The sequence below is a fragment of the Piliocolobus tephrosceles genome, chromosome 13 (genome assembly GCF_002776525.5).
Source record: "Piliocolobus tephrosceles isolate RC106 chromosome 13, ASM277652v3, whole genome shotgun sequence".
Classification (NCBI taxonomy): domain Eukaryota; kingdom Metazoa; phylum Chordata; class Mammalia; order Primates; family Cercopithecidae; genus Piliocolobus; species Piliocolobus tephrosceles.
Window position 1 is genome coordinate 56,033,835 of NC_045446.1, and position 13,172 is coordinate 56,047,006.

The window sequence follows — 13,172 nt, forward strand, 5'->3', positions numbered from 1 at the left end:
CTTTCACTGGATCCCGTGGTGTGCACATTCCTTTGTGGTTGACGGCCAGTGGTCCTCTGTGTGGTGGAAGAAGCTAATGGGATGGGGGGAGGAGGAAGAGGGGCTGAGTGCCCATCTTTTAGTTGCACATAGCTAGGCTGATTCTTGGGAAGATGGTGAGTCGTGACCCCACTAAGTCCCTAGAGAACATGCTGTGGGACACACATTTTTGCACTTAAGGGCATATAAGCTTGGTTTAAAGCACTTACTAAAATGCAGATTCCTAGGCCCCAGCCCCGCAGATTCCCATTCAGCAGGTGGGGCCTGGGACTCTGCATTTTAAAGCACCCCATCAATGTTAAAGAAAGTAAGTGGACAGTGGAGTGAGACAGAGCTGGGTCTACATTCCTGCTCTATTCCTTCACTAGGTGAGTAACCTTGGTCCAGTCATTTAATTTCTCTGAATTTAAATTTCCTGATCAGAAAAAAAAGAGACTGTACTATCACTACTTTGTAGAATGGTGAGAACTAAATTAGAAGACAGTTGGAGGCAGTACAGGGTCCTGGCCCAGAGCTGGGGCACTGGTGCAGGCCACCTGGGCATAAATCCCTGCCTTGCCCCTTTTTAGCCGTGTGACTTGGAGCAAGCTAGTTAACTGCTCTCTTTCTTGGTTTCCTTGGTAAAGTGTAACTAACCCTGTGAAATATTAATAGTACCCATCTCACATGGTTGTTAAAGGGTTAAATGACTTACTATACGTGAAGTGCTTGTAACTTTAGCTGTTATAATTACGTGTATAAAAAGTCCAGCAGTGTGTCTCATAGTAAATGCTCTTTTGCTTTTCCTTAGGTCACCTTACTGTGGGTAACAGATTAAGGCTTAATTCAAATATCACCTCCTGATGAGGCCTTCCTGGAGTCCACTTTTTACTTTCTCATCTCCCTTCACATTGAGCTTCTCCAGGGAAGGGACTGTGTCTTTCCATTTTAATATCCTAGTACCTTGCACAGTGCCTGACATAGGGTCAGTGAATGGAATGATAGTACTAGGAGTCTGGAAGATGACTCACACTTGTGAATGGAGAGGTTGTCTTCCAAATACCTAGGGAAGTGTGATCTGGAAGAACAAACATTTATTAAGCTTCTGTTGCCAGACAGGGCAATCATGGGAGGTAGGTCATGTTCCTATTATGGCTGTTATAGTGACAAAGTGAGTCTTTGACCCTCACTGGAGCAAGGTCACATAACTAGCGGTTGTCAGAAGGCAGGGCTGGACTCAAGGCTGATGTTTTTCCCACTGCCCCTCGGGGCCTGCCACTGTGCCTCTTTGTCTGGATGCAGTTTGTAGAAAAGTTCCAGAGGTACCTTATTCCATTCCTTTCTCTGAATCGTAACTCTTGAGATAGTTGCCTATAATTTGTCAGAGCTGTGCTTTTGAGGAACTTGGGATTGATGGTATATGCTAGTTAAACAATTTCCTTTTCTAAACATGCAGTTTCTGCCTGGACTTTGCCGTTGATGGGCCTGGGAACTAGCAAAGAAACCTCCCCTCATGCTTGAGTCTCTGCTCCATTCCCATGGGCATTTCCTCTGCTTTAGGAGCATCTTCTCTCCCTGCAGCCTGACTAGCCAGGATATCAGGCTAAAAGCATAGATGAGGGCCTGGGGCTGCTTTTAGGAGGTGGGGAGAAATGGTGTAGCCTAGGAAGCCAGAATGCTGAGAGTCCTCAAGCCTGAGCTTCAGGTGTAAAGGGTTAACCTGGCCTTCAGCTCAAGTCCCAAATTATTCTCTGATCCTGATAGACCTGGCCCAGAGAGAGCAGTTGGTGGGGAGGTTGGTGAGTAGGCCTCTCTGTTTTTCTAACCTCGTGCGCCCTTCTGAGGTTCTCAGCAGTGCTGGCTCAAGATGCCTGAATTCCCAGGCCACTTCTGAGAATGGCAGCTGTACTCTTGGAGAAATGTGACTAAGGGTCCCTGTCATGGGCCTGGAGGCAATTTTGTTCCGCTTCTTTCTTGGTTACAGCTTCACAGGACTTTTCCTCTTAGTCACCCAGATGTCAGAGTCAACTCCATTTCTCTTTCTTAGTAAGCTGGCTCTGTGTTCTCATATACAACTACATGATAGCATTTCAGAGCAGTGAGTCTACCCTCCTAAAAGCAGAAATTCAGGGAAAGAAAGAATATGTTTTTCATCATGTTCTTCTAACATATTTCAGTTTCTGGTCATGCCACAAATCTTTTGCCTTTTCTCCAAGGGCCTGCCCTGGAACTGATAGAGCAGGTCAAGTGTTGTTTTCATGGATGGCGATGGTTATTGTGACCGTTGCTACAGTTGAAAGCTGATACTTAGCAAGTTGATTCCTATAGCACTGTGCTTCTTGAGGACCCTGAAAACTGGCCTGATAAAACTTCCAAAGGTTTCCTTTTCTCTCCCTTCTCTGTTGTACATGTAGCCGTATGATATGCCAAGCACTTTACTTGGCACTGGGCTGGTGCAGGTAGAGAGTATCTCACTAGAGCCAGTGTGCATAGATGCCCTGGGAGCAAGATTGACTTTATCGTCATCATCATCATCATCATCACTAGTGTTATGCTGATGAATATAGACTTAAACTTATAGGGCCAGGCATGGTGGCTCATGCCTGTAATCCTAGCACTTTGGGAGGCCGAGGCAGGAGGATCACTTGAGACCAGGAGTTCGAGACCAGCCTGGGCAACATAGAGAAACCCCATCTCCACCAAAAAGAAAAAAGTTAGCTGGACCAACTCCATTTTATGAAGGGTAAAAGTGAGGCTGAGAGTTGGTTTCTTTTTTCCAGAAGCATCTGCTGTATTCCCCTTGGAGGGATGTTTCATTGCTGTCACCATCAGATAATCAGCCTCTGCCTACTGGCTGCTTCCTCTCTTTGCGGTTACCATATCACTCCCTATCACCATCACCAAAACCACAACCCTGAGCGCTTACGTGAAGTTAAAGAAATTAGAGCTAGTACATTTCGTCTTGAGATTAGGAAAGAAGTATAAATGGTATCAAGAATTAGGACCTGACTTATTTTTATTATCAGAACCAATCACTTATTTGCACCAAGGTAAGATGGTCTCCAGGATTAAGGTCATCGGTGGCCATAAATAAATATGTTTAATTTTCACATCCAGATATACTTCATTTTGGTCAATGTGATGGAGGATGCCAGTCAGAGGGAGAGAACTGCTGTTGGTGAACTGTTCAGCTTCCGTGATGGTGGTGTTCGCCTGGGCTGTGGTGCACCTTGACGTTGGAAATGTGCTTGATGTGTCGTTTGTGTTGTTGCTCACCCCCATTCTCCAAGGCACTTAAAAAGATTTATTTAGCTCTTAAGTTTTAATGTCTATATTGAGATGTAATTAACATGCTATAAAATTCATTTATATAATGTAATGGTTTTTAATATATTCACAAGAGTTGTACAACCATTACCACTATCTAATTCCAGGACATTTTTATCACCCCAAAAAGAAACCCCATACTCCTATCAGCCATGTCCCATTCTGCCACCCTCAACCAGTGCTAGGCAGCTCCTAGTTTACTTTCTGTGTCTATAGATTTGCCTGTTCTGGACGTTTCACAAAAGTGGAATCAAGGTTTATTCATGTTGTAGAATGTATCAGTACTTTACTCCTTTTTATGTCTGAATAATATTCCATTGTATTGATATATACCACATTTTGTTTATCATCAGTTGATGGACATTTGGGTTAGTTCCACATTTTGGCTACTATGAGTAATTTTGTTATGAACATTTATGTACAAGTGATTGTGTGGACATATATTTTCTTTTCTCCTGAACAGATACCTAGGAGTGGGTCATCCTGGTTTATATGGTAACTCTGAGTATAACTTTTTGAGGAACCACCAAATTGTTTCCAGAGTGGCTGTGCCATTTTACATTTCTACCAGCAAGGAATGACAGTTCCAATTTCTCTACAGTCTCACTAGCATTTATTTGTTTTTATCTGCCTTTTTTTTTTGTTATAGCAATCCTAGTGGATGTAAAGTAATATCTCATGTGGTTTTGATTTTTATTTCCCTAATGACTAATGATATTGAGCATTGTTTCATATGCTTATTGGCCAAGTTTATATCTTTGGAGAATTTCTGTTCCAAATCCTTTGTCTAATTTTTAATTGGGTTACTTTTTTATTATTGAGTTGAAAGAATTCTTTATAAATATTGGATACAAGTTTCTTTGCAGATACGTGATTCGCAAAAAATTTCTCCCATTCTTTAGGCTGTCTTTTCACTTTCTTGATGGTGTTGCTTACAGCACAAAAGTTCTTTATTTTGACATAATACAATTCATGTCCTTTTTCCTTTGTGTGTGTGTGTGTGCGTGCGTGCATGCTTTTGGTGTTATATCTAAGAAACCATTGCCTAATCCAATGTCATAAAGATTTACTTCTGTTTTCTTCTAGCTTTGCTTTTGTAATTGTAGTTCTTACATTTAGGGCTATACACATTTTTTACTTTATTTTTAAATATGGTATGAAGTGGGGCCCTACTTTATTCTTTTGTATATGGATATCCAGTTTTCTCAGCACAGTTTGTTGAAAAGACTCTTCTTTCCCCATGAATTGCCTTGGCATCCTTATTGAAAATCTGTTGACCATAAATGTAAGGGATTGTTTCTGGACTCTGGATTCTGTTGTATTGATCTCTGTTTCTATTCTTATGTCAGTACTGCACTGTCTTGGTTACTTGTTAGTATTTTTTTTTTTTTTTTTTTTTTTTTTTTTTTGAGACGGAGTCTTGCTCTGTCGCTCGGGCTGGAGTGCAGTGGCCGGATCTCAGCTCACTGCAAGCTCCGCCTCCCGGGTTTAGGCCATTCTCCTGCCTCAGCCTCCCCAGTAGCTGGGACTACAGGCGCCCGCCACCTCGCCCAGCTAGTTTTTTGTATTTTTAGTAGAGACGGGGTTTCACCGTGTTAGCCAGGATGGTCTCGATCTCCTGACCTTGTGATCCGCCCGTCTCGGCCTCCCAAAGTGCTGGGATTACAGGCTTGAGCCACCGCGCCCGGCCTTTTTTTTTTTTTTTTTTTTTTTTATTGGCAACTCAGAGTCTTCTAACCTTGTTCTTCTTTTTCAAGATTGTTTTGGCTGTCCTGTATCCCTTGCATTTCCAAAAAATTTTAGGATCAGCTTGCCAATTTCTGAAAAGAAGCTAGCTGGGATTGTGATGGGTATTCTGTTGAGTCTGTAAATCACTTTAGGGAGAATTGCCGTCTTAACAGTATTAAATTTTCTGGTCCATGAATATGGTATGTCTTTTCATTTTTTAAGTCTTTAATTTCTTTCAATGATGTTTTATAATTTGCAGTATACATGTCTTGCATTTCTTGTATTTATTTCTAAGTGATTTACTATTTTTGCCGCCATTGTTAATAGGATTGTTTTTTTCATTTCATTTTCAGATTGTTCATTGCCAGTATATAGAAATAAAATTGATTTTTTTTTTTTTTTTTTTGAGGCAGAGTCTTGCTCTGTTACCCAGGCTGGAGTGCAGTGGTACAATCTTGGCTTACTGCAACCTCTGCCTCCCAGGTTCAAGTTACTTTCATGCCTCAGCCTCCCAAGTAACTGGGATTACACACATGAACCACCACACTTGGCTGATTTTTATATCTTTAGTAGAGACGGGGTTTTGCCATGTTGGCCAGGCTGGTCTCGAACTCCTGGTCTCAAGGGATCTGCCTGCCTTGGCTTCCCAAAGTGCTGGAATTACAAATGTGAGCCACTGTGCCTGACCCCAAATTGATCTTTAATATTGATTTTGTATCCTGCACACTTACTTGAACTCACTCAGCAGTTTAATAGGTTTTTTAGTGGAATCCTTAGGATTTTCTACATACAAAAGCATGCCATTTGCAAATGGAGATAGTTTTACTTCCTTCTTTCCAACCCAAATGTACCCTTAAATTTTAATCTTTGTATTCCTTTTATTACTTGGCATAAAATAGTGTTCCTGAAAGGATAGTGCATTTACCACTGGTGATATATTAGCTAAGAATATGTGGTACATGAACAGACATTTTTTACTTTTAAATATTTAAATACCTTAATGTATATTACTTTTAATGGGCATTAGAAAAAATATGATTAGCACTTCTAGCTCTCAATTTCATGATGTGTACTCAAATGTTACTTTATCATAATGGTTTTCCCTGAACATCTTATTTAAAATAAGATACCCTCTTCACCACTCCCTTTCCCTCTACTTTGCTGAAGTTTTTTTTAAATTTAATTTAATTTAATTTAATTTATTTTATTTTTTTTGAGACAGAGTCTTGCCTTGTCACTCAGGCTGGAGTGCAATGGTGCAATCTTGGCTCACTGCAACCTCCTTTTCCCAGGTTCAAGCAGTTCTCCTGCCTCAGCCTCCCAAGTAGCTGAGATTACAGCTGCCTGCCACCACACCTGGCTGATTTTTGTATTTTTAGTAGAGAAGGTGTTTCACCATATTGCCCAGGCTGGTCTGAACTCCTGACCTCAAGTGAACTGCCTGCCTTGGTCTCCCAAAGTGCTGGGATTACAGGCATGAGCCGCCACGCCCGGCTCTACCTTGCTTAATTTTTTTTCATTCCACTTATCATCACCTTACATATTATACACAAAGGTACACTTATTATCACACACGTGATAATTCCTGTGTGCTCATTGTCTGTTTTTCCCGACTGGGATGTAAGCTGCATGAGGTCAGATACTGTATTACTCTTCGCTGGATCACATTTGCCTTGGACATGGGTGCTAGGTAAATATTTGTTGAATGAATAGTTTATTGTTTAGAATAAGGTTACTTTTTTCTTTTTAAGCAAAGGAAGTCGGTTTCAAGTATATTCAAGAAAAATATTGAATAGTATGTCAGGAGGTATGCAAATATGGCAAAAACCATGGACTATATAGAATGATAGAGGTTTAGGAAACTCTAACTTAAGGAATGAGGAGAGATGAATGGAGATGGAGTTTCTTGGGCTTGTTTATTTTGTTTTCTGTGAAGTGATGTGATGTTAGTTCACACTCTTCCCTATTCCGGCCAGGGGTTTCTTGGGGGCTCTTAAGCTGTAACACATGGAGTTAAACATTAAGTGGGAAAGCAGTTTCTACCATCTGCCACAGAAACCCTCTTGGCACTTTTGGAGGTCATCTGGAAGATGTTCAAGGTGCTTTTGGCTGCCCATAGAAACTTGGCTTACCGGCATTGTCTTCTTTGCAGGGCTCTGGGTTTGCAGAGAGCCGAAATGACCATGACTGCCAACAAGAATTCCAGCATCACCCATGGAGCCGGAAGCACTAAGGCCCCTCGGGGGACTCTGAGCAGGTGGGTAAGGAAGCACTTGTGGGGCGTGGCAGCAAGGGACCTAGGTCCTGGGTGGGATCCCTCCAAAATGTAAGTAGTCATCATCTTGACTGACAGTCATCCAGGTGACTGGTCTAGGCCAGTTCATGCTGACCATTAGGCAGAAGATATTTTCCAGTTCTATAAGTTTCCATGTAACATAGCAAACAATAACCCTAAAACAAGCTTTGCTTTGTGCCTAGCATTCCAAGGATGGGGCCAGCAAGAAGCAGCTGATGTTCTTCTGGCTGTAACCTTTTCCCATGGTGGGGAGAGCTGGGGGCCTGTGCCTGAGCTAAGCTGCACTGTAGTGAGGGAGGCTGACCACATTGGACTAAGGGTAGAGAGGCAGTTATGCATATTAGCACAAATTCCAAGCAGTAGCCTAGGCTTTATAAGAGTTTAGAGAAACCGTGGATTTTGGAATCATGGATTTGGTTCAAATCCAAGTTCTAATCACTTAACCAAATAGCTCTCAGAATGTTTCCCTGGGCCCTCTAAAATCTTCATTATTTCATCTATAAAATAATAATAGTAGTTATCTTAGAGAGTTGCTGTGAGGACTAAATGTGATAATATATGTCAATGCTTAGCATTATGGCTGACATAAAGCTACTCAATAAATTTTAACCACCTTTTGAGGATGAGATCAAAGCTTCCAGAACTCACAGATACACAGATAGATGCACAGTACTCTCACCAGGGCTTCTCTGGTCCTGGCCAAGGCTGGACACTGATATCTTAAAAGAACCTTTAGTCTCTTTTATTAAAGCTGTGTACCTTTCGTAGCCCTTTCTGCTGAATGTCAGGTGGACAGATTTGGCTTTTGCGGCCTCTGCCTCTAGGATGGATAACTCTGAGAAGGGTGCTCAGCTTTGGTTTGGTCAGGGCTAGTTCATTCCTGGATATCTGACTGTGCATTGCTAGGCTGGGTCCAGTAGGGTCTGGTCAGAGGTGGTGGTAAACGTTTGGTTCATTCAGAGCTGGAGTCCAGATATAGTTGGTAGAATAGTGCACGGGATGTAGCCCCTGGGGAGTGACTGTCGTGAAGGAGGCAGGGGTTCCTCACACCATACATACAGGACTTTGTCCCAGTAGAAACATTCTGGATGGACTATGCCAAATAGGGTTTGATGGACTCTGACTTGTTAAGTACATAAGACCCTGAGACTTAGCCAAGCAAACTGATCATCCGTTTTGCAGCAGCAAGACTGATAGGAACACTGCCTGCCTAGGCAATCCCTCTCATTTAGACTGGGCTTGGTGGCATACCAACTTCCCTGTACTGGGCGAGGCTGGGAATGGCAAGGAACAGCTTCTTGGGCAAAGCAGGTGGAGAAACTGACCTCCTCCAGAACATGTCGGTGTCCAACACAGAAACAGGTCGAGGTCTCAGAGTCTTGTGTCCCATTGCCTGCTCCTGGGAACCACGTTGCTGGGCTCTTGTCGGCCTGGTGGCATTCTTACCATGATTGAGCTGGCAGATGGGGCTGGGAACTAAGGTTCCAATTTTTTAGAGTATCACACTCTAAAAAATATGTAGGAGTGAAACAAATATATGTGATTGTGTCATTTTATTCATAATTTTAAAGCAATTGTATATTTAGGACCTGACATGGAGATTACCATTCCCAGCAACCCTCAACTCCTTTAAATATTCTTTTTTTTCTTTCTAATTTCCACCATGCAGGAATGGGGTAGAGGGGTGGGAGGGGCAGTATTTACATCAAGTTTCAAAGCCTGCTCAAGACTGCTGACAGGTGCTCCAGTTTCTATTTGGAGTAAATGCCTACTTACTTCTAAGTGTTTTCAGAAATTGCTCTTCCTTTAGCTTCTCAGCATGCTTGCCATCATAACATGCTAGATGGTGTTTGTAAATATCTGAGCCTCAGATGTGCCTAAAAAAAGCACCTTTCCTGTCTCCCTTCTAAGTCTTCGCTTCCTTCCTACCACATTTCCGCTTCTCTCCTTCCCTCCCTCCCTTCTTTCCTGGGAGTCTGGCTTTTGGTGTGAAGTTGCAGGCCTCTGTGGCTAGCAGCACCCTTCTCTCAGAGACTACCCCTGGGGTGTAGGTATTATTTAGACATTGTGATCTGGTGGTTTCTTTGGCTGCCTTCACCCCTGGCCACATCTGGGTGTGTTCTTTGGGCTAAGTAAGGCAGTAAATCACCGGTTCATTTAGGAAGGCATTGTCAGTGAACTCAGAGGGTACTCCTGGATGCCAGGCTCTGTGCTGGGCACTGGAGGGCAAAGAGGGATGATCCATTCTCTTTCTCCAAGGTATTTACAACTTGGATTGATGATCTTGGCACCCGAATTTCTTAGTTTGACCTTTCAATAGGTGTTTGGTAGTGACCTGAGGCCCTTTTATAATTGCCAGCACATGAGTCCAAGGAGGAGCCTCCTCGGTGTGACCAGAGCTTTAGTTGGGGAGGGGAGGGGTGTCAGGGCCTTGGAAAGCTGGGCCTTTGACACTCTGGCTACTTTGGGGACCTCCACATCATCCACATGAAGGCAGAGGAACCCAGTGGTTCTAAGAGGTATTTGTGTCCAGCTTTAGGGGAAGAGGGAGGTCTGGGCAAGGAAAACTGGTGGGGGTGGGCAGATGGGACCCTGTGTAACTGTCACGGTGTGTATTTGAAGGACTGTACCCTTAATTTGCATTTTTTATCCCACCACATTCCCTTCCTATGAGCATTCCTGGGATCTTCCTGCCCCAAAAGTACTGCTGTCCATGATAAAGTCAAACTTAGCCTGGTTTGCAGGGATTTTCATGATCTGACCCTAGTCTTTCCTTCTGCCCAGTAGTTCACTGTTCTCTAGTGCAAACCTTACATTTCTGCCAGTCTGGATGCAAATATTCACTTCTCTCCCAGTGTTTTTCTAGACCACCTAACTAAGACAAATCCCTCTCTCCTCTGCATACATTCAGAATCTTTGGTTCAAAACAGCCAAATGGCACTTATCATATAGTATCTCATGAAGTGGATGTTTGTATGGGTCTTATTTCCCCTACTCGGTTGGAACTCTTTGGAGGCCTGATACATTCTCTGTTGGGATGTTAGAGTTGGAAGGGATCTTGAGATATATCTGGCTCATTAACTTACGTTACAAAGGAGGAACCTGTAAGCTCACACAGCTAATTAATTGGCAGTGGAGCCATAATTTCAACTCATATTTGCAGGTTTTTGTAAAAAGAGTGGCCTCAGTTTGTGATATGGTGAAATCCAGAGATGTCTTGAGGTTCCATGGCCAATGCAGGCACAGATTTGGACCCTGTGTCTTACATCAGGGAGAAGCCAAGAGCTTAAAGAGAAGAAAAATCTCCTGAGTAGCTGTGGGTAAAGACAGTGCTGCAGGGCCTGTCCTGGCCATGGCAGGCCCCCCTCAGGAGGACCTGTGACCTCAGCCCCTATTACTCGAGATGCTTCCTAGAATCCAACCATGATGTTGTCAGTACAGGTCTGGTTATTTATTGCTACATAACAAATGACCCCGAACTTAGTGGCTTAAAATAATATTTATTTTGTCTACCAATTGCAATTTGGGTAGGGCTCAGCAAGGAAAATTTGTGTCTGTTCTTTGCAGCATCAGTTAGGGTAGCTTGAAAGTTGTGGGTGACTCAATGGCTAGGGGCTGAAATCATCTGAAGGCTTACATGTGTGACAGTTGATGCTGGTGGTCAGCTGGGACTAAAGCTGGGGAACACCTGCATGTCACCTCCATGCTTGGCAACATGCCTTCATAGCATGATATCTGAGTTCCAAGAGTGAGAATCCCAAGAGAACAAGGCAAAAATGCATGGCATTTTAATGACCTAGCCTCAAAAGTCAGATAGTTTATCTTCTATTGTACTGTATTAAGACAGTAACAAAGGGCTGCCTAAATTCAAGAGAACGGAAGATAATTTCTACCACCTGATGAGAGGGATATCAACATCTCTTCGTAAGAAGATACGTGGAACGGAATAGGTTGTGGTACCTATTTTTGAAAAATACAGGCTGCCTTCTGATCACAGCAATTCATGTCTTTCCCAGATGCAAAATACACTCAATCTCTCCCCTAAAATCTCAGGTCTCATCTTATTCATGGCATCAGCTTGAAGTCTGTTACAATGGAATCTTGTCACCAAAATCAGGTCCAGATAGGGCCGGGTGCAGTGGCTCACGCCTATAATCCCAGCACTTGGGGAGGCTGAGGCAGGCAGATCGCTTGAGCCCAGGAGTTTGAGACCAGCCTGGGCAACATGGAAAAACCCCGTCTCTACAAAAAATACAAAAATTAGCTGGATGTGGTGGTGCACACCTATAGTCCCAGCTATTCAGGAGGTTGGGGTGGGAGGATCACTTGAGCCTGGGAATTCAAGACCAACCTGGGCAGCAACATAGTGAAACCCCCTCTCCACCGAAAATAAAAAACGCTGGCTAGGTGTGGTGGTGCATGCCTGTAGTCCCAGCTCCTCTAGAGACTAAGGTGGGAGGATTCTTGAGCCTAGGAGATGGAGGTAGCAGTGAGCCAAGATTGTACTGCACTTCAGCTTGGGCATAGACTGAGACCCTGTCTTTAAAAAAAAAAATAAAAATCATGTCCAGATGTAGATGAGATTTTTGGGGCGCAAGATCATTCCTTGTATACCGCTCCTTAAGTACTGTTTCTCTTGCTGTGAAGACCTGTAACTTAAAGAGAATGTATATCTGCTACCCAAAATACGCTGGTGGGACAGGCCTAGGGTAACCAACTGAATATGCTTTTCAAAAAGGGGAAAACAAGAGGCACCCAGCAGTTACTGGTTTGATGTATTTCTTATATTCAGTGGGACAGCTGTTGCTAATTCCTTGACTAGGTGTTGGTTCATTTACCCTGTCTCTAGCTGCACGCTCTGAGCTTTTGGTTGTGCCCTCTGACTCTACTTTTCCATAAAAGTAGCTCATTATTGCAGGTGAGTAGTTTCTCCATCTGCTTCATGCCCATAATACGTTAAGGGCCCAAAGTCTTTTCTTCATTTTGTACTGTCTCTGCCCATTTTACTCCAAGCTGATATACTTCCTTTAAAAACTTCATGAGTTGGCTGGGCGCAGTGGCTGACGCCTGTAATGCCAACACTTTGGGAGGCCAAGGAGGGGGCTGATCATCTAAGGTCAGGAGTTCAAGACCAGCCTGACCAACATGGAGAAACGCCATCTCTACTAAAAATATAAAAATTAGCCAGGCGTGGTGGCGTGTGCCTGTAATCCCAGCTACTCAGGAGGCTGAGGCAGGAGAATCGCTCGAACCCCTGGGCGGAGGTTGCGGTGAGCTGAGATCACGCCATTGCACTCTAGCCTGGGCAACAAGAACGAAACTCCATCTCAAAAACAAAACAAAACAAAACAAAAACAAAAACTTCATGGGTTTCTTATGAATCATTTTATAATCCATTATAATAGCAAAAAGCGTACATACAAATCACTTCAAGATAAGCCCCTTGGCCAGGCGCAGTAGTTCATACCTGTAATGCCAGCACTTTGGGAGGCCGAGGTGGGAGGATTGCTTGCACCCAGGAGTTTGAGACCAGCCTGGGTGACATAGTGAGACCCCATCTTTACAAAAAAATAATTAATCAGGCATGGTAATGCACACCTGTAGTTCCAGCTACTCTGGAGGCTGAGGTAGGAGAATTGCTTGAGCCTGGGATGTCAAGGTTGCAGTGAGCCATGATGGAGCCACTGCACACCAGCCTGGGAGCCAGACCTTGTTTCAAAAGCAAACAAACAAACAAAGAACAGATAAGCCCCTCTCTACTTCGATTTGGATTTTTTGTGAGATTGCTGTGGGACAAAGGTTT

General features: G+C 43.4%; 1 protein-coding gene across 2 annotated transcripts in view; it reads left to right on the top strand.

Moving 5' to 3' along the window:
- DENND2B (DENN domain containing 2B) overlaps positions 1 to 13,172 on the top strand; it is a 116,413-nt gene that overhangs the window by 53,360 nt on the left and 49,881 nt on the right. For both annotated transcript variants that reach the window (XM_023189897.1, XM_023189898.2), the window contains exon 2: positions 7,226 to 7,330. In XM_023189897.1, coding sequence (XP_023045665.1) covers positions 7,251 to 7,330 — 80 coding nt within the window. In that variant the 5' untranslated portion in view covers positions 7,226 to 7,250. The remainder of the gene's footprint in view (positions 1 to 7,225; positions 7,331 to 13,172) is intronic.